Below are 21,690 nucleotides of genomic sequence, written 5' to 3'. Positions count from 1 at the left end.
ATGGACTAGTAATAGTAATTATTTATCATTTCATGAAAAGATACATGCATCCCCATGTTCACAGTGGCAGTATTTACAATAGCCAAGAAATGGAAACAACCTAAATGTCCATTGACAGATGAATGGATAAAGAAGATGTGGTATATAGACACAGCTGGAATACTACTCAGCCATAAAAAAGAGTGAAATAATGCCATTCGCAGCAACATAGATGGACCTAGAGATTATCATACTAGGGGCAGTAAGTCAGAAAGACAAAGACAAATACCATATAATATCACTTATCTGTGGAATCTAAAATATGACACAAACGAACTTATTTATGAAGCAGAAACAGACTCACAGACAGCAAGAACAGACTTGTGGTAGCCAAGGGTGGCAGGGGGAAAGGATGGACTGGGGGTTTGGGGTTAGCAGACGGAAACTATTATACACAGAATGGACAAACAACAAGGTCCTAGTGTGTAGCACAGGGAACTATATTCAATATCCTGTGATAAACCATAATGGAAAAGAATATGAGAAAGAATGTATATATATGTATAACTGAATCACCGTGCTGTACACCTGAAACTAACACAACACTGTAAATCAACTACACTTCAATAAAGTTTTTAAAAAACTTATCATTTTAAACCTAAGTACTGCTACGAAAACCAGAGGAAAACACAGGTTACACCCAGTGACATCTATGCAATGACAAATTGCCTTATACCTTCTGCTCATTCAAAAATTGCATGACCATGCTGGAATCTCCAAACTTCATGGATTCTAAGTTATCCTGGCAGCGTTTGGCATCACAGAGCCATTTGCAGAAAGTCTGATAGTTATCACGGTAATTCCTCAGTTGCTTGATTTGTTTCTCCAGGTCCCATAATCTGGGGCAAACAGAGATAATAAAATTATTAAATATCGCTATTGCTCTGCAAAAGTATTTAACGCAGAGTTACCCCATGACCCGGCAATTCCACCTGGCACATACTCAAGAGAACTGAAAACAGACATCCACACAAAAAATTATACATGAATGTTTGTAGCAACACTTTTCACGATAGCCAAAAACTGGGAGCAGCCCAAATGTCCATCAGTTGATGAAAGAATAAACACAATGTGGTCTAGCCATACAATGGAATATTATACAGTCATGAAAAGAAGTGAAGTACCGACACGTGCTACACCATGGAGCCATACAATGGAATATTATACAGTCATAAAAAGAAATGAAGTACTGACACGTGCTACACCATGGATAAACCTGGAAAACATTACGTTAAGTGAAAACAAATTCACAAAGGACCACATATTGTATCTTTCTATTCATAGGAAATGTCCAGAATAATTCACAAATCTATAGAGACAGCAAGTAGAATGGTGGTGGTTTGGGGCTGGACGGTTGGGAGGAAATGGGGAGGGACTGCCAGTGGATATGGGGTTTTTTTTTTAGGGTGATGAAAATGTTCTAAACTTAGACTGTGGTGATGGTTACACATTCTGAATATACTAAAAACCAGTGACTTGGACACTTTTGGTGGGTGGGTTATACGGCATGTGAATTATATATCAATAGAGATGTTTTTAAGAAGCACTGCTTGTAAAATAAACGATAAGCAAGATTCAGGAGATATTTTTAAACCCTCATTTGCAGTAAGGCATTTCTTTTGTGTAAGATTTAATTTTCACAAACTTTTGGAAAATGCTCCATCAAAGGAGCTACTCCTTCCAACAGTCATAATAGGAGTTTACAGGGCACAAAAGAACTTGATCAATGGCTTCCATTATTTCCCTAAGAACCTGAAGGGCCTCTGACACAGGTTGGTTCAAGCTCGGCTACTGGATGTACTCTCTTCCTGTTGTCAACAAAGGTGCCCACAGCCAGTGCGTGAAGAGAGCTCCCAGGATGCTGAACTTACACACAAAACAAAACCACTGTTTTTTACAGTGATGACTTCAAGCGACATTATCTTGGGAACAACCAAATGGGAAGAAAGTACGGAAGGAGGTTGGCACACCTGTAGTCTATCTGTTTATCGATTCTTTGCCAGCGATCTGTCAGCTGTGTGACTTTTTCACTGAACTTGCCCAGGTCCAGGTCGTACATTGGATACTGCTGTGAAGTCTGGGAGTAGATCTGCTGGGCTTTCTGCAATTCTGTCTTCATGGTGGCCAACAAGGACTTCTTCAAGTTCAAGTCGTTTTTAATTTTCTGTCACAGGAGGAAAAAAAAGTACAAATTAACCGCATTCCCGCTTGATGCTACACCGCAAGGAAAATATATCTACTGATTGCATATCCTATATTTGTGCCAGTGACCTAGTTCCTTGTGCCAACTCGGTTAAAAAAAAAAAAAAGGATTCGATGTGTAAATTAGTTTGAGAAATGCTACATATCACACTCCATTCCGTTCCTGAAAAATTATAAAATCTATTAACCTATTAAAGGTCCTGAGAAGTACTACAGTACCAGCTTAACTGTGGTTAACTCGCGTTCCCCAGACTAATCTCACCACAAACGGACTTTCTCACGTAGGTCCTGCCAACACGCTCTGGACAACAGTGCTCTAGAGATAACGGCTGATGTCAACCACGTGTGGCCAACGAAATCCAGTAATCCTCCAAACCCATGAAGACTTAGTGAGGCTCTACCACCGGGGGCTGAGTAGTCCTGTATTCTTTCCCATAAGCCGGTCCGCTCTCTGTTCAACCCTTCTCCTTACCTTCAGTCCGCAGCGGTAAGCTTCCACTTTATCCAGATCTAGGCAAACAGTCTCATCTTCAGTAAGCTTGGCTTCGTAAACCTTCAGCATGTCTTCCGTCTGGAGGATGGCCTGCAGGAGTGCTCTCACCACGCACAAGCTGTCGAGTGCCGAAGAGGCAAAAATAAAATTGCCGGCGACATAATTAGACTTGGAAACTCTCTCGGGCTCTCGCCACTCTTCGTAAAAGGGAACAATATGAAAGCAGATAAAAATTTACTCTGCTTATTTTATAAGTTACGGAGCAGTACATTTTTTCCCTCTTTTTTTTTTTTTCTTTCTTTCTTTTTTTTTTTTTTGCGGTACGTGGGCCTCTCACCATTGTGGCCCCTCCCGCTGCGGAGCACAGGCTCTGGACGCGCAGGCCCAGCGGCCACGGCTCACGGGCCCAGCCGCTCCGCGGCACGCGGGATCCTCCCTGACCGGGACACGAACCTGCGTCCCCTGCATCGGCAGGCGGACTCTCAACCACTACGCCACCAGGGAAGCCCTCATTTTTTCCCTCTTTCATGACTCAGAACACCATCTTGCATCAATGGAAGAATTCTAAGTTCTGGTCTTTAGAGGATGCCTTGGCTGGAAGAGACAGTGGAGTTCAGAACAATGGGATTGGCACCCTAGGCTGGAGGACCCTCTCTCAAAAGCACAGAAGAATGTGAGTGAGGCTCCAATGAAAAGAGAACCCATAAGGCAAGAGCTCCAGCAACCACCACATAATGCAAATGAAGTCTCAGAAAACGAAGCTTGAGAAAAGCCAAATATCTGAGATCAGTGTCAGTCGCGTTTACCTATTTAAGTAGCCGTCTGTGACGCCATTGATATTTTCCAGTTTCTGAAACAATCCGAATACCTCATTCTGCAAATAGCAATATTTTTCCGAACCTCTGAAGTTAGCCATCATGTCCTTCAGCTGGTTGAGAACTTGAGCAATTGCTTGAGAATCATTCTGTAAGCCCTGTCCGAAAAGAAGGGAAGCGCTTCTGATTTAGCTGTATGCTTCTCACCGTCATTCATGTCCTCAAAAGGCCCACGAAATGTGAACGACTCAAGTGAGAGTTGACCTTTCATGTCCTTCATCAGGGAGGCCTTACCAGCACTGGGTAAATGTGACCCTCTTCCTTAGAATATATACCTCGTAGATTCCAGCGCAGCGCCCGGGCCTGGCTGAGCGGAAGAGATCGCTGAGCTTGACACTGAAACACCTGGGCTGCAGTCCCAGCTCGGCCGATGCCTTGCAGCTCTTACCCCACCCCCTACTGTCTACAAGTAAGATCATTCTACCTGTCTAGCCCACATCATAGGCTGTTTCAGGCAGAAGCCAAATTAATGTTTGTGAAAACTTTCGAAATCTACAAAGCACTACATTGCAGAAAAGGAAAAACATTGCAGCCGGACTGAGTGGCCCACAAACTAACAGCAAAGGCGGTTTAATCCCCAGCCTGGTATCTTTCCACAGATTCGGCAGCATGGGAAAGAACAAAGGAAATTGTGCCAGAAGCCTCTTTTTTTGAAAATGAAGGTTTCTTGCCTATAAATATTTAAACCAGGAGGTCTTTTTTTACTACTTCACAGTTAAATATAAATATACCTAGAATCAAGCAAAACATTAATGGATACCTACCTTTAGCTCGTTTATTTTCACTGTGATGTGGTGCAAAGACCCTTGATCTGCCAGAAGGATGTTTTTAAGGGTCATTTTGCTCTCACAGAGCTCCATCTGCCTGCGAATCTTCTGGAGCTCCATCAGCAAGCACGTTTCCTGCTTGTCATTTTCTCTGTTGGTTTCAGTTACTTTATTATGGTTGACAGCTTGGCAGGAACCAAGATGAGTGATTTCAGTTGTGGTTACTGTAAAAATGTTAGGACCACAAAAATCAGAGACTTCTTGGCTAGAAGGGCGCAAGGCCTCAAGAAAACATCCATGCTGCATGAAAGTGTCGCTACTTCTTTTGATTTGGTTCTGAAAACCTAGCATCTCAATGACTTTTGATATACGATCTTTCAAAGAAGTGGTTCTGCAACTAGTTTTTGGCAAACTACGTACTTTCTTTTGAAAACGGCATGTATGGTGGTTACAAAGAAGGACTGGCTCTAAACCAACCTGTCTGTTGCTGCGGGTAGCCGGGGAGCTGTATGACCAGGGTCTGGTAGTGTTTCTGGGCATCCGTGAACTGGGTCTGTATTTTCCTCTTGTCATCATCTCCAAACATCTCTGAGCCTTGGCTGTCTCTGATGAAGTCTTGGTAGCGTAACTCAAGGTCAGATATTGTCTTCATGTAATCTTCCTGCCGCATCGTTTTCAGCTGGAAATAAACCAGGCGGGGAGTGTTTCTTGGCCCCAGAGCGTGGCCAAGAAAGCTTCCTGGGAAATGCACTACTACTCTAGTGGCGCTTGAGGCAACGCCCCTCAAAGACCCATTAAGGCAGAAAAGGTCTTTGATGATTTAGAGCTTGCGCCTAAGAACCAAAGCAGTGGGTTGTCAATTTTCTTCTTCCTATGGAATTTTCTTCCTCAAAGGAAATAGGACTCAGAAGCCCCAAATGTCAAGCAGATCACAGCAAAGCTGCTCCGACTGAAAAGAGTTAAAGGGGTAAAGGGAAGCCCCCAACTTACCCATTCCCTGCCCCTCTCCTCCCTGCTGTCCCTGTCATCCCAAAGGACTCCCTCACCTGGATTCTTGGGCCACTACCTGAAAACCACTGATCTAGGGTAACTAATGCTTCCAAGAATTCAACCCCACCTTTTACTTCTGTGCTATCCAGTCAATACCTATGCCCTCACTTTCCATTACATCTAAGGAGAGTGGGACCCTGAGTACCACAGGACCTCATGCCTTTCCCACAGGGGCTTCTGGCTTGTCCGGTAACTTTAATTAGTACTTCTGTTTGTCTCCTAACCGGCCGGGTGCGAATCCCTCCCATCCTGTGTTGGACGGACTAGGACCTCTAAGGAAGGCTCAGCCGACTCTCGTGTTGACACACAAAAGCATCAGCCACACAGCTAGGTTTGCCTGGTAGAAACCGCACGTCAGGGAGCAGCTGGGGGGCCCCTCCAGGCAGCGGGTGGTTCTGAGGACGTACCTTGGCGATGGTCATGGTCTTGATCTTCTCAATGTCGATCATGCAGTAGTGCCAGGACACCAGGCTCTTCATGTTGATGTAGAGCTGGTTCCACAGGGCCAGGATGGCTTCGTAGTACTGCTCGATCCTAGGAGGTGCAGAGGGAAAAAGCACACTAGCCCGGCTCTCCAAGTTCATCCCAAACGGGAAACCTGGCCACGCTCCCCCAATGGCACAGAAAACTCAAAGGAGAACTAACAGAGCAATGGGTGAATGGAGCATTTGCAAAACATTCAACATTTCAATGGATTTAGACTAATACCCAAAAGTACATTCTCCATGACCGACATGGGTTTCGATACATTGGAATCATTTCGGTCAAAACAGGCAGTACAATTTGTGGTCGTTGGCTTGTTTGTCAACAACTTTTTAATTAACGGAGGTCTGGCGCCGTGCAGGCAACAGTGAGAAATGGGTCTCGGGTCACAGAACGCCTGCTGGAGCTTGGACACGGGCTCACTGGGCTACTCTCACCCCACCCTGAGCGGGCTGAAGACTTCCATCATAAAAGGTTTGGAAAAATGTGCCCTAGACAATCTGTCAAATGAATGCGCCACCTACTGGTGGCCAAATACTGATGCCAAGTGCATTTTCTATTTGTGGCTACCGGCCAAACTACTGATGGTCTAAAAGGCAAAAGAATTTCAAAACAACGTCTTTAAAGTGCATGGCCAGAATGAGCTCCTCTACTGTCAGATATTCTTTTTCATCTTCCCAAGATAACCACAGTATCTGCAACAGAAAACCTCAAGACAAGGCAAAGGGACCTTCACCGGGTCCCCCTCTGGGGGGAGGTGACAGCAATAAGAAGCGGTACGTCTCGTATCAGCGTCTGCCCTATTTCTCCCCACCCGCCTTCATGTCACGGCCAGAAGGAAGTTCAAGACGTACTTGCTTGAGAGGTCCACGGCCAGAGTGTTGGGTGGAGGAATGATGAGGCCCACGGAGGGCACGACCATGTCCACGCCCCCCGGGCCAGTCACGTGCCACTTGCTCCGTTCGTTATTGTCCTTCAGGATACACTCGTCCCCTTTGTGGACGATTTTCTGCAAGGCAAGCAGCACCGTGTTTTGGCTTTATCCACGAGCCCACGTTTTTATCTTTTTGCTCAAGAACAGAAGCAGCAGCAGTGGTGATGTGCTGTTTCAGCTTTGCTCTTAGTATTTTTTGCCTCAATTGAAGCTGATCTTGACACAACCCAACATGACTGATGCTTTAAATAAGACAGGTGAGCCTACAAGGTGTGTCTGAAGGGAATTAGGTAGAGTGACTTTCCAGGGGACAGCCAGGGGAGTCCCCCGGTGAAGTGAGCCATCCTTCTGTAAAGCAAAAACTCACCCCCTGGCTTTTCTATTTTTGTGAGTTTGTGTTTTATATCGTAGATTTCAGTGCATGGGAGTCACTTGTCTCATTCATTTGCTCTTAAAATTGTTAAATAAAAACAAAAAAATTTTGGTATCAGGTCCCCAGAAAAATAACTTCCTAAATTAACTCCAGCATCTAAATAGCTTCTTTTCTAAATTAACTCTATATAGCTTCTTAAAATGGGTATTTAAAATATGCCAACTAAAATCTTAAATACTAAAATGTAACAAGTTTGACATGGAGGTATCTCAATCTCCCTTTAGATTTCTTACTTCTCTCCACCCAAGTTCTAAAACCATTTCTGCATGGTAGAATAAACTCCATTGTTTTATAATGTCCATCTCACCAACTCATCACATTTTTGATTTCTTAAGTCCTCCATAATTTTTATAAGAAAATAGAGCTGTGGGAATTACATAGCTAATGACTATAACCAAGTCACCTTCCTATAGAAATGTTTGTATTTACCACTGAGCGTACAGAACTGATGTGGCTCATTTAATGCATAAAATCCGCAATGACATTCCCTTTACATGCAGCATAATGGCCACGTCTCTCTTTTTTTTTTTTTAATTTCAGAAATTTAAAGAGGGATCACAGATGCTAATTGCATATTGGAAGAAAAGAAGGCTTCAGCCTTAAAACAGAATTAGAATAGTTTAAAAATAACTATTGTCCTACTTATTTGCAACTATCATGCAACTCAGAACAAAAACCACTGCATTTTTTTCAACAGCTTTTGCCACTTTGTATACAAAAGAAAGACATTTACTAGGGTGCTCACCGAAACCTAAATTAAATTCTGCCCTGGACAAAAATCCATCCGTGAAGAAAGGGAAAACTCTGGCAGCATTCTGACTAGCCGAGTACACACCTGGTCCTGTTTGTAGTCACAGAGAGCCCTGACGATAATGGGTTTATTGCTTCTGTAGTCCGGGTTCCGAGGTTTCAGCTGTACAATCCTCTTGGACTTGTTTACCAAGCTCTGCACCTGGCGCTTGTTTTCAAGGATTTTCTCCCATTCTTTCTGCAATTGCAAATAAAATCATACTCGAACACAGATACTCTCTGAAAGGGAGATAAGACCTTCAAATGGCATTACTATAGCTATCGTGACGTTACAAATTAGATACCGCTGTAGCCGCATTAGCTGTAACAAACCACCCATTCATCTGTCTGCAGGGGCCACAGGTACCTTTCATAAGAAGCCACTAGAGAGGCAACAGAGCCATGAATTCGGTGGGCGGGAAAGAACATCACTCTGCAAAAAGGCTATGCTGACAACATGTGAAGTACGCTCTTCCGAAGGGATTTTCACATTAAGTCGTCAGTGCTCTCTCCGGTTTTGTTCTGAGCACCCGTAACTACTGAAGCAGAAGTAACGTGCCACAGCAGCTGATCGGGCAAAGAAATGTATTTTGAGAAAAGCCCCTGACAATGAAGGCAACGCTTGCTTGAGCTTTGGGCACTCGTTGCTCTATAGAGCAATACAGATGCAGATAATCTGAATTGAGTCGGTGGGCGCATTTGTTTTATTCCCGGGTAAGGGCCGGGGTCTGAGACAGTACCTCTAGCACCTTGATCTGCTCCAGCAGACGCTGCAGGGGCATGGTCTTGTCACACAGGTACTTCTTCCTGACGCACTCTTGGAGGCCCTTCAGGTAGGCTTCCGTCGACTGGGCCTCTTCAAAAAACTGTTAAGGATGCGGGTCACCCCGTGTCAATTAAAAGCAACTCAACACGCAGCATCACCTACTATTTCAACTTCAAGGATTATCTTCCCTACGAGTCTATCTGATAGGTGGTTAAAGGAAAGAATTTGAGCAGAAAGTATATTAACTTATCTGAGAGCAAGAGGCTACTTGAATGATTGGTGACCAATCTGTGTTCCTCTAAACTAAAAACCAATAAATAGTTTTCACGCCAGAGTGTGAAGATTGTTTTCAGTGCTTTTTCAAACACATTCGGAAGAGAAGCTGTGAAGACCCAAAAGACAGTTAAATGATTACTAGGTATAAAAACCTGAAAGTAGGCAGCATTTTCTTTGAGATGAACATCAATGCATTTGGTGATCTGAAGAATCCAGCTCCACTGTGTCTGGAGAGTATCCATATATGCCTGAAACAAGAAAACAGCGGCTGTCTCTCCACCGTTCAGCCATAGAGAGGCCTCCATTATTTCATAGATAGGTGAGCCTGAATGAAAACCATGAAGCATTTTTTATCTAATTCCAAATCAAGCAAACTTTTTTCTAAAAATTGAAACCAGAATTTCCCAACAGGGCACTCTTGGTATGGTAGAAATTAAATTTTAAAACCAATTTTGGGAACTCCCTGGTGGTCCAGTGGTTAGGACTCAGCACTTTCACTGCCGTGGCCCCAGGTTCAATCCCTGGTCGGGGAACCAAGGTCCTGCTAGCTGGGTGGCCAAAAAACCCCAAAAAACAGCTTTAACAAATGGATATAATTAGGAGTATTAGTCAAAATATTCATCCAAATGGCATGGCTACTGACCAATCAAAACAGACCAGTCAGAACAGGGATAGCACTGGGGCATCAAGCCCTGTTCCTGTACCGCTGCTAGATCATGCGGAGGTCCAAGGTGAAACAGAGCAGGACACAATGGTCCTTGCCTCCCATGTCCTCAACCTGTCTTTTGTCTGTGAAAAAACTTTAGCCAAAGAATAAGTTTAATCAGAGAAGTGAGAAAATGCAGAAACAAAGGAACAGTCCAACAAGACTAAATAACAATAGTTTATTCATTAAACTTAGTCAAGGACCTTTAGTTCCTCCTCAAGGGCTATAGATAATATTCTGAACAATATCCTGTGAGCTGTCTAATAGATACTGAAACCCACACCAGGTGGAAGAAGTGAACTACATGATGACCAGACTGTACCCATGACATAAGCTGCCACAGTTCTAAGAACTGGCTTCAAAGAAATGGGGACAAACCGATCCTGGAACTAAAGACTAACTGCACTTAAAACAATCAAGGTGACGCTGATCAGACCACGGCATGACAAATTTTAAGATGACTGTCGGAGCTGACTGTGCTGTTTCGACAGGTAGCCCCCTACCCGCATCGATAAAAGCTCTTGGCCCCTGATTGTTAAATGGGGGGAGGTGGCCTTTGGACAGGTTGCCGGCATCCAAAATGAAGGACACTTTCCTTTCCACCAACCTTGCCTCTTTCTTAGCTTTTTTTTTTTTTTTTTTTTTTTTGCGGTACGCGGGCCTCTCACTGTTGTGGCCTGTCCTGTTGCGGAGCACAGGCTCCGGACGCGCAGGCTCAGCAGCCATGGCTCACGGGCCCAGCCGCTCCGCGGCATGTGGGATCTTCCCGGACCGGGGCACGAACCCGTGTCCCCTGCATCGGCAGGCGGACCCCCAACCACTGCGCCACCAGGGAAGACCTTCTGTTAGCTTTTGAGCAGCAAACAGCTGGACCGCCCCTACTTTCAGTTACAAAGGTACCTGCCATGAAGAGGGCCTGTGGGGGACGAAGGCGGTGATGCTTACCAACTGATACGGAAATATCTGGATTTTTTTAAACAATCAAAATGGTTATACCAGTGCTACCAGCTAATGTCAGCCTTGAGCACAGCCCAGAGATGGCAGTCTAGGGCAGAGGTCAGCAAACTACAGCCCAAGGGCCACATCCGGGCCACCACCGGCATTTATAAATAAAGTTTCACTGGCGCACGGCCACAACCATTCATCTACATGTTGCTATGGTTGCTTTCACACTACAATGGCAGAGTTAATTTCAACAGAGACCAAATGGCCTGCCAGTCTAAAATATTTATTATTTGGTCCTTTCCAGAAAAAGCTTGCCAACCCCCGGTCTAGGGTATTGATAAAATCAACTTGTCACGGCTTTATGCTGGGTCAGAACCACTCATCTGTATAGTCTTATTTTTTGAAAAGGGTCCCCTATTTTCCCCTGATAAGAATATAAATCTCACGAAGCCCACCTCAATTTTGTCTGAAGCTGGATGCTGACTGAGGACAAGTTGGTCACTTTCTTGTTTAAGCTTATTGAGCTCTTTTTCCTTAACTTCCAGCTGACTCATGCGTATCTGCGAATAAAAGAAAAACAAGTCCCGTAGAACAAGTCACCGGCAGCCTTCCATCCCTCCCGCCATTGTTAAAGGAAGTCAAACACGAAACTGCATTTTGGAAATGAACAATGTCAAAGAACTGCATTATGTGTTCCTCCAGAATCTTAGCATTTTTAAGACCAGAAAGGAGGTCTGAGATCATCCAGTAAGCAGCTGAGGCCGGACTGGTGACACGGCTTGTCTGAATTCACCCAGGTGAAGGGACAGAGCTACAACACACGGTGAGATTTTCTAATTCTCGGTTCTAAGCCACCACACTCTGCGGTACACACGCTCGAGGATGTCTGACCGAACCAATCTCACCCCGTCTGCTGTCTTCTGAGATGCTAAACCCTGCACTGCCTCTCTTAGGTCACAGAGAAGCCTTCAGAAAGGAATGGTTTTTCACGACCACCCCACTGAGACTGCATCACAGGTGGCCGATTAAAGGATCACAAGTGCTTTCAGCACCGCACGACTCCCGGGGCTTACAGAGAAGGCCTCCTGCTTCTGAGCGATGTCGGTGTTCCTGTCGCTCCAGTCGTACAGCAGTTCCTCCTCTTCACAATCATTGATCCACATGATCTCTTGGGACGTGGCCTGAATGATGTTCTGCAGCTGTCGCAGGTGGTCCATCCTCTCAAAGGATATTTTCTGCACAGGAAGGTCAAAGCAGCGTTAGGACAACAATATGCAAATGAATGATGCTCCCTGCAGACCCTCGGTGATCCCTTTTACCAACAAAAATCCCAAGAATCGGTCAAATGTTCATCTTTTGCATTCACTGATCAGCTGGCAGGTGAAAAGGACCCACCCAAACGCAGGATGAGTAAGGGGTCAATTTTAGATTCAAAGAAATAGCCTAATCCAGAAGGGTCTTGATTCAGACACTGGTGTTTGGCTTCAATAATTAGTTTTAGATTATACAGGGAAAATAGATTATTAAAAAAGATAAATCAAGCTTTTTCTGCCCTCTCCCACATCCCCAAAATTCAAGGTGCCATCACCTTGGAAAATAGCTGTGTCACCACTAGCCATGTTATTTAAATAGTATCACTGCCAACAAGGAAGTACTGGAAAAGTGAAGACAGGGTGACACAAATAGGCAGAAGAATGGAAATATCTCTTCTTATGAGTCAAGTAATTGATTCAGTCTGTCATAAAATGGTGATGATAGTCTGATAAACCTCTCTCTAAGGAAAACAAGTCTTACTTTTGCTTATACTTCCTAAAAAGGCTACAGTTCACAAGTGGAAAAGCTTTATGGCTTTAACTGCAAGTATTTAACAAGTGCTAATTATGTGACACTTAAACTTGCAAAAACTAAGTACTGTCTTCAGAAAAAAATTCTTTTCAAATTTCCTTCTAAAGGGAACACAGCAGTAGAAATAAAATCAGCATCTATAAGCCCCTTGGTATACTTCCAGGCACTTCCTGGGTCCTTAGGGATAACGCCAAGCAGGTGCTTTATCCCCAGGACCACATTTATACAACCGAATTGCACTGAACACAGAGCCTTCAGAAATAAGTCGTCTTACCAGCAGGTTTTCATACTCCTCCTCCAACTGGTAGATTGCAGATTTTTCACACTAGAAGAAGACCAACAGTGAGTAATTATTTAATTCCCCTTGAGGGTTTATATAGAAAGAACAGCCCTTCTAAATCTCCTTCTGTCAAATACATACTAACTTCAGATTCCCTGGTGGAAAGAAGAATTTGCTCTATGAAATCTTTCACCCACAGGGACCTTTCTCAGTTGATCTGGAGGCAAACCTCACTGGCCTGGTGGTGGCATCTCTAAAAGGAAAGGGCTCATCACTGTCGCTTAAAGAATCACTGTTAAACAAACTTTTAAAAGTTTGAAAATATCATTTAGGACTCCTCAGATCTTAGAGAAAAGAGGGAGAGATCTGATCAGATACTCAGGTAGACAAAAGTAGGCAAAAAAAAAAAAAAAAAAGGTGGAAAAAGTGGGGATGAGCATCTCCGGGCCATGTACAAAAGTCAGTGATTTACTTTTTTTTTTTTTTTTTTTTTTTTGTGATACGTGGGCCCCTCCCTGCTGCGGCCTCTCCCGTTGTGGAGCACAGGCTCCGGACGCGCAGGCTCAGCGGCCATGGCTCACGGGCCCAGCCGCTCTGTGGCAATGTGGGATCCTCCCAGACCGGGGCACGAACCCACGTCCCCTGCATCGGCAGGCGGACTCTCAACCACTGCGCCACGAGGGAAGCCCCAAAAGTCAGTGATTTAAATGGCACAAATGAACTTATCAACGAAACTGAAACAGACCCACAGACATAGAGAACAGATTTGTGGTTGCCAAGAGGGAGAGGGGTGGGAGAGGGCTGGAGGGGGAGTTTGGGATTAGCAGATGCAAACTAGTACATACAGCATGGATAAACAAGGTCCTACTATGGAGCACAGGGAACTATATTCAACATCTTGTGATAAACCGTAATGGAAAAGAATATGGAAAAGAATGTATATATATGTGTGTAACTGAGTCACTTTGCTGTACAGCAGAAATTAACCCAACATTGTAAATCAACTATACTTCAATTTTTAAAAAGTCAGTGATTTAAAGTGTAGAGATCAGGTGGCCAGGTACTTAAAATCAGATGAATATTTTACGCTGTAATCTTGGACCCAGCTTCAAGTCAGTCCTTTCAGCAAAGGAAAAATGTCAGGATGAGACACGATTTCCTTATTAGAAATACAGTTTAATTACCACATAGGAAAGGCTTCACCAAGGACTGCACCAAGGATTCACCAAAATAAAACTAGAGGATTGTCGCATTTTCTCTATTTGAAGAGATGGTCTGCTTTGTGCAGAAAAGAACTACCACCCCTCAAAACATGCATTTACCAGTGGCATAAACGAGTGTGTGTGTGTGTGTGTGTTTAGTCCTGGAGGGTTAGCACGATCCCTAGTCGGTCTTTCTGATTCCACATCCCCATTTATGAAATGGGATTTTTAAAAATTTCTAGGGAAGGATAAATTAGCAGTTTGGGATTAACAGATACACATTACTAGATATAAAACAGATAACCAACAAGGACCTACTGTATAGCACAGGGAACTATGCTGAATATTTTGTAACCTATAAGGGAAAAGAATCTGAAAAAGAACAGATATCTATGTATGTATAACTGAATCATTTTGCTGTACACCTGAAACTAAGACAACACTGTAAATCAACTATACTTCAATTTTTAAAAAAAATGCCAAGATTAAAAAAAAATGTTCCAGTCTGTTGGGGAAGAAATCCCAGACTCATGTTTCAGCCCAAACTGCCTGGGATCAACTAACTACAGCATCCTTCAGTACACTCCTGGAAGACTCTACAAGGAAATGTTCCGAAGTACCAGGTCGGCTTTAATCTTGTCCAGCTGCCAGCGGTAGTCCCCGATGGCGTTGTGGATGGTCCTGTGGCTGCTGATGTGCTGTTCCACCGAGGCCAGGTCCACGCCCCAGGTTATCATGTCCATCTCCGCCTGCCAAGGGAGAGAGAGCGGGCCCTTCAGTGTCTGACCCCCCTCACCTACAGCATCATCAGGGGTCGGGTACATACACAGGGACATACAGAGCTTCCACTGAGATACAACTGAAGCTGTAAACAGTCAATATTTTTGAAATGAAAAAAAAATTGTAAAGGCTTGGAATTCCCAAAAAGCTAGTGAGGGCTGCCCAACACAGTAATAAGTTGGGGGTCCCCTCAACTTATGTGTCCCTAGCTCAAGATGGGCTGAGGAGAGATGATTCCAAAATGAGATCCTTAAAACCTAGATCGTGTCCTCTAGATCTAAAGAAAAAAAATCTACCTGTGCACATGCAAGTGGCCTGTGTGTATATATAGCTGTGGGTGCACACCTATGTATGATACAATGTTATAAGATGCTGATAGACGTTTCAATATTCAGTTATTTTTAAATGTGCATTAATAATAGTTCATTAAGCTCAGTCAGGTACTACTTCCCAAGCTAAACAGTTGACCCAAGAGAAGTTTTCATGTTTATTTCTTTAAATTGTGTTGAGCAATGTGATTTTTGACTCTTTAAATCCAGAATTTAGCATTGCCTCTCGGGATGCAAAACTCCCTATGACCCATTTCAAAGAGAAGTTACAATATATACCCAATGCCTTCATTTCAATGAATGTTGGCAATATGAAGATGGTGGATTTATGTTAGCTTTTTAAAAATTAAATCTAACTTTCTAATTTGAGTCTCCACTACTTCAATTTAAGAATGCCACACAGTAAGAATCAAACATATTATTTCACAAGATTCGTACTGTGGCGAGTCTATTGTCTTTCTTTTGCATGAGCTCATGTAAATTTCCAAATCACCTGTGTCATCTCTCGGACATGCTGAGGGCAAACATTCCAGACTGGTATTGCAGCAAGAACATAACACACATTGTTCTAAGCCACATCCATGTTCTCGTGTACTTGGCGAGCCTTCAGAAAGGGCAGCCATCAGGACTCTGACCTTTCTCTCCTATGGCTCATTTCGACTTTAAAGCAGAAACAAGCGAGTACACTGGGAAATTAATGAGATGACCAGGCTCCCGATCCCACCTCTCATTACCAGCCAGGTGTACAGTATCTGCCCCATCCATCAGCAGAAACACAAATCAGGGAAACACAACCCTGGCCCAGAAGCTGTGTGACTGCGTACGGACTGTGCCTCTGGGGACACTTCTCCCTTATCACCTGGCCCTACAGCTCAGTCCCCTGGGAGTGAGGGGAAGAATGCAGGCTATGCTTAGGGGAAGAAGGGATAAGAGGAACGCCAGAGCAAACAAGCAGCAAGTGATAAAACTGCTTCTAATCCCTTTGAAACCCTGGGGGCTACCTGATCTGAAAAGCAGCGGCTCCTCAGTTGCATCTGTAAGAGGGGTGCACCCCACCCCCTCTCCCCGACCCCCCGCCATGACAGAAAACTGAGTCCACGCGATAATGCCGTTTTCCAAAATTTTTAAATGCTGAGCTACAAAAGATTCTTACAAAGCTACACCCAACGTGAATACAGAAAATGACAAATTATGAGCTGTCATGTTATAGAACTGTCACAGTGACTAAGAAGAAATGAGGGAATTTGCCATTTCATAAGTAATCTGGTTCAAAGGCTGTTTCACCTAACGTCTGTCACTGGTCACTGACCCTCCCCATGCAGTTCAAGCCCCATGAGCCTGGCCCAGCCTTCTCTGCTGGCTCCATTCCACAGGGACGGGAGTGCCAGCCCTCCCCCACTCCCATCTGAGCGGGGTTTTAGTACAGCTCATGCAGAAAAATTTAGCATTTGGCTGTATGTATCTTGTTTTCTTCAATAATATTCCTTTTCAGGGCTATGGGACATAAGCTTTGAACCTCATTTTCTGGCATGGTGCCAAAACATAGTAAATACTCCAGAAATGTGTGTTCAAAGATTAGAAGGGACTTGGGAAACATGCAAATAGGTTTGTATTTAGGTTTCTGGGATTACAACTGACTCTCCTCCTCTATAAACCCCACCTTCTTGTAAGTGCTATAAAGTCTTTATAATACGTGGGAGAAAAGGTTAACTGAATGAATGAATGCACACATGCATGTTTAGTTGCATAAGCCCTCACACTTGCCGAAGAACACCTACAAAAATCTTCAAGTGGCTGAGAAACTTCAGAACCACTGCTAAATTGGTCCAACAACAAGTGATAAAACCACTATCTCCAACAACGACAACTGCATCTCTGCACAACTGATCATTCTAACACGCCCAACTCCTCACGAGAAGGACAGCTCATCAGGATCGAGTTTTCATTACAAAATTCCCATCTACATTCATTACAGCACATAATTACTACATAAAACAACAAAACAATAATTAGCACTGAAACATCCTTTGTAGAAACTCCAGTTCTAGGGAAAGGCTCAGCACCTCTGGTGCCAGTATTTCACTTCTCTCCCGCATCAGTGATGTCATGATTGCACAAGACAACTGACACTTCAAAAATATAAGGTTAGGCAACCAACGAGCCCAAACCAGAAGGTCCAGTTTTACTGCGTGTCCAGCTCCTCCAATTTGTTAACATTTTAAATGAACCTCCACAATGTTCCCTTCTTCTCTCTTAAGTACCTCTCATTAACACCTGAAGAGCTCAGCGATGAAGTTTTTTAGCGCATGAACTCCCATAACAGATCTTCCAGCTGTGAACGGTGAGAACTAGATTTTCACCATCTACCAATTCAGTGATACGTGTTAGATATTACCTACGTGATAAAGTACGACTATAAAGCAATGAGGCTGGTTCCCTAAGCCACACGGGGAAGAAAAAAATCCCTGAATTTTCACTTATTTCAAAGTAAAAGAAGATGAGGAAATGCCGAAAACAGCAAGTGGTTGCTGTCAGCTGACGTCCCGACCCCCATCCCGCCAGGTCTGCACACCTGGCCAGGATCTCTGAGGACCAAGCTCCTCCCACCGGAAGCTGCTTACCCTCTGCTGCTGCATCCAGCCCAGACACTCGCTGGTGAGGCGCTTGGTGAGTTCATCCCACCCGGAGCCACTCTGGCAGGTGTACCCTCCACCTCCCTTGGAGCTGGCCCTTCGGACTCGAGGGACACTGATGGCTTTGTAAAGGGCTCGCATTTGCTCCTGGAGCTGCAGCAGTCTGAAAGGAAAGGAAAACAATCACACCACTGCCGGAAAACAGCCCATGAAACATGTCCTAGCCAAATGGCCCCCTCGGTGTCAGTACAGGGATCACAAATGTTTTACTCATAGATTTTTTTTTTTTCTTGATCACATGCAAAGCCTTAAATATTCTGACGCTCCAAGCCTGAAGCATCACAGCAAGTGTAACTGCCTTTGCCCAGCCTGGCAGCATCCTGCACCTTCTCACAAGTTCCACCCTGGGAATTTCCTAGGACCATGCGCCCTGGGTAGTGTGATCTCAAAATCAGACTACACACCTCTGCTTTAAACGGCATTTTCAACTCTATGAGTCTCATTTCTGTATGCATTAAACTGAGCTGGACTCAATTTTAGACTCTTCAAAGTCAATCGCTGTGCCAAAGGTCTTTGCTGCCCCCTAAGTGGAAGCACAGTGAACATCTCACAGCAAGCTCAACTCTTCAAAAGAAGCACGCCCTCTTGGGCAGGTCTGTTTAGTTCTTCGCATGGCAGCTTTGGGATTCCACAACAGATGAAGGTAGTGGGTTTAGTCAATTTGTATTAGAGACACATTAAGCTGCAAAATACCAAGCAAGGGAGCCCTTTCTGGGGAATATCTGTGCTTTCTTCAGGGAAGACCTGGGTCAGGGGATTCAGTGCAACTCCACGAGGCCTGCGGGCACCACGCTCGCTCTGCGGGCAATACCTTTTCTGATAAACATCACAGGGCTGGCCCATCTGCCGCATCTCTCTAATCAAGCTATCAGTAATTTCCATCTGATCGTTGGCCTGGGCAAAACACTCATCCAGTTCTCTGCTCTGCGCCAGCTGTATACCATCTCCGTACTTCAGTTCCTACAAGAAAGAAGTCACATGAAGGAAACACATAATACTGGAGAGAAAAGCTTCATGCGTATTACTAGAAGCAAAAGCTTCTGCTATAAACTTAAATGTTATAAGTCCCCTGCCCCGTTCCACGTAAGTGCAAAAAATCTCTAACTGAAAATTGTCTTATTAATTTGAAATAGGGAGGTAAATTAGGGAGATTCACGAAGCAAAATTTGTAGCCTATATTTTAAATTTTCAGACGCCTTTAAAAGCATATTCACAGAGTGCTGACCTTTCCCTTGCTTCAGCGTTAAATGCCTATCTTTCTTATTTTCACAGGACACTCATCTAACTGTAATTTCACTGTGATAAGAACACTGTACCAATGAGGTCTTTCACCGCTGTGGCCTTTCCCACTGCGGAGCACAGGCTCCGGACACGCAGGCTCAGAGGCCATGGCTCACGGGCCCAGCTGCTCTGCAGCATGTGGGATCCTCCCGGACCGGGGCACGAACCCGCGTCCCCCGCATCGGCAGGCGGACCCTCCACCACTGCGCCACCAGGGAAGCCCCCAGATGAGGTCTTTTTTACACACAAACTGAGCTCTTCCTGCAACTTGTGGGAGATAACTTTTTGGTTCTTAAAAAGAAAGCTGTCTAGTTGATTGTATTGAGCCAATCCATTTCCTGGTTTTGAGGATGGGTGATACTTAGTGAGATGGCCACCTTTGGGGGGAGCTGGGTGATGGATACTCGGAAAATATCATGGGTCCGTGCCTTCTAGGCCTGTTTCAATAAGATCCTAAGTTATCTCTGTAACATCAAGAAATACTGTGAGGCTTTCACGAATGTTACCATTTCCCCTCAATTTTCAGTTGCTTATTTATCCATATTTTGTAATGTTTCTCATGTAGAATTGTTCTCACAAGATGGTAAATTTTTCTGAAAAAAGACATTAAATTGATGGTGTACATCACAACCCATGACAATCCAGTGACATAAACATGTCAGGTTGCACCTCTAGGAAAAGAAAGCATTACAAAATCAGAGAAATGACAACAGGTTGTTGCAATTCCAAAAGGGTGTTAATCCGTAGTGTAAATATTTGTTGGGAAAAAAACTATGTGAAAACTGGTTCCCATTGTTAAGCCAACATTGCAAGTAAGTTAGGAAGATAGACATCCCGCTCTTGTCTGTTTTGATAAAAAGCATCTCTAAACACTAGGAGGGCGGGGAGAGAATGCACATGTCAGGGCTATGAGTCTAAGTTAACCAGGAGCAAAACCAGGTACAAAACCAGGTGTGGACAGTACTTTAGGGGAAAAAGAAAGCTTACCGGCTGCACGATCAGCTCGGCCCGCATCAAACAATCCGAGCAGTTCTGCAGAAGCTCCTGGATGGTGTTCTGGTTCTGCCTGGACATCGTTCCAGTTTGACTGATGAGCAAACACAAAGAAAGAAAATATGAAAATTTTTTTTCAATTTTGAACTAATTTTAAACTTTCAAAAAAGCTGCAAAAACAAGACAAAAACACTTCTGTAGGCCCTTCACCCAGACCGCCCAATTGTTCACACTGGTCATGTCTCTTTGTTCCCCTCCCCCCTGTATGTGTGTATATCTATTTATAGTATATATACATTTTTCTGAGCCATTTGAGAACAATCACGCTTCTTTATCCCAAAATATTCCAGCATGTATTTCCTAAGAACAAAGCCATTCCATTATATAACCACAGTACAATTACCAAAAGCAAGACATTTAAAAATGATGGAATACTATTTTCTAATCTACAGAACTTTTTCAAATTGTACTAACCTTCACACCAAGTTTTGTTTTGTTTTTGTTTTTTTCTGGTGTAAAATCTAATCCAGGAATATTCTTTTGAGTTGTGAAAACACATTTCCAGCATCTTCTCTGTCACCCCTCTCCCTTCATCCCACATCAATGCCATCACCAGTCCTGGGAAAGGTGGCATCAGACCCAGAGCTGCAGGGTTTCATTGACCAGTCTGGCTGAGCCAATTGTAGGAGACGAAAGAAAAGCTTATTCTGCAAAAATATTTTCTGCAACCAGAAAAAGCTGATAATGGTAAAGGAAGGATGGGGTAAAGAAAGTGATGGGAAATTTAAATATCTTTAATGCAAAAAGAAGCCACTTTTCCTTTCAGGATGACCCCAGAATATTATCCTGTACAATGATGCTCATCCACATGTGTATATCAAATGTAGCACTATTCTGGAAGACAGGTAGCAGAAACCTTAAAACGACCGTGGTATTTAAGAAGAATGTTGTAGATATTCTACATTTTAAAGAAAGAGATTATAGAAATTCAGTTTGCTCCAGATACAAGTAAAAAGAGTAATCTATCATAAAACAAGTCTTACTTTTTAATTTGCCAGGATACATTATGCTACAGCACAGCCCGCTACGGCTTAGTTTAAGAGAGATTTAAAGCACATTAAATTATTAACGTTCAGGAAAGGCCTTATGAATGTCCTACAAGAAAGCTGAGTTCCTCCAGGGCTTCTGAGCTACCAGCCAGGCTGGCTTGAGCTTTCAGATAAAACAGACGCCTGTTCAATGTACTGAACTTTCTTTTATGTGTGTCTGTGTCGGGAAGGGTGTCTGTGTGCGTTTTAAAGAAAGAATTTCCGGACTTCTCTGGTGGCGCAGTGGTTAAGAATCCGCCTGCCAATGCAGGAGACACGGGTCCTGGGGGCCTTCGAGCCCTGGTCCAGGAAGATCCCACATGCGGCGGAGCAACTAAACCCGTGCACCACAACTACCGAGCCTGTGCTCTAGAGCCCACGAGCCGCAACTACCGAGCCCGTGCTCTGCAACTAGAGAAAGCCCACGTGCAGCAACGAAGA

At 44.0% G+C, this 21,690-nt stretch overlaps 1 protein-coding gene and 1 non-coding gene across 3 annotated transcripts in view; one reads left to right on the top strand and one right to left on the bottom strand.

Moving 5' to 3' along the window:
- DSP (desmoplakin) overlaps positions 1-21,690 on the bottom strand; it is a 42,198-nt gene that overhangs the window by 9,792 nt on the left and 10,716 nt on the right. For both annotated transcript variants that reach the window (XM_029244440.1, XM_029244441.1), the window contains exons 2-19: positions 20,156-20,255; positions 18,699-18,847; positions 17,816-17,990; positions 14,706-14,834; positions 12,878-12,928; positions 11,832-11,993; positions 11,214-11,318; positions 9,260-9,355; positions 8,806-8,931; positions 8,112-8,264; positions 6,764-6,918; positions 5,834-5,960; positions 4,854-5,055; positions 4,374-4,600; positions 3,541-3,707; positions 2,714-2,852; positions 2,010-2,203; positions 716-878 (exon numbers count right to left, since the gene is read on the bottom strand). In XM_029244440.1, the coding sequence (XP_029100273.1) occupies positions 716-878; positions 2,010-2,203; positions 2,714-2,852; positions 3,541-3,707; positions 4,374-4,600; positions 4,854-5,055; positions 5,834-5,960; positions 6,764-6,918; positions 8,112-8,264; positions 8,806-8,931; positions 9,260-9,355; positions 11,214-11,318; positions 11,832-11,993; positions 12,878-12,928; positions 14,706-14,834; positions 17,816-17,990; positions 18,699-18,847; positions 20,156-20,255 (2,620 nt within the window). The remainder of the gene's footprint in view (positions 1-715; positions 879-2,009; positions 2,204-2,713; positions 2,853-3,540; positions 3,708-4,373; positions 4,601-4,853; positions 5,056-5,833; positions 5,961-6,763; positions 6,919-8,111; positions 8,265-8,805; positions 8,932-9,259; positions 9,356-11,213; positions 11,319-11,831; positions 11,994-12,877; positions 12,929-14,705; positions 14,835-17,815; positions 17,991-18,698; positions 18,848-20,155; positions 20,256-21,690) is intronic.
- TRNAE-UUC lies at positions 9,568-9,640 on the top strand. The gene has a single exon. It is a non-coding gene; the product is annotated as a tRNA-Glu (tRNA).

This window comes from Monodon monoceros, unplaced genomic scaffold, assembly GCF_005190385.1.
Source record: "Monodon monoceros isolate NGI ecotype Baffin Bay Population unplaced genomic scaffold, NGI_Narwhal_1 Super_Scaffold_3, whole genome shotgun sequence".
Lineage (NCBI taxonomy): Eukaryota > Metazoa > Chordata > Mammalia > Artiodactyla > Monodontidae > Monodon > Monodon monoceros.
The sequence above is the reverse complement of the archived record's forward strand: the minus strand, read 5'-3'. Positions and strand labels throughout refer to the sequence as shown.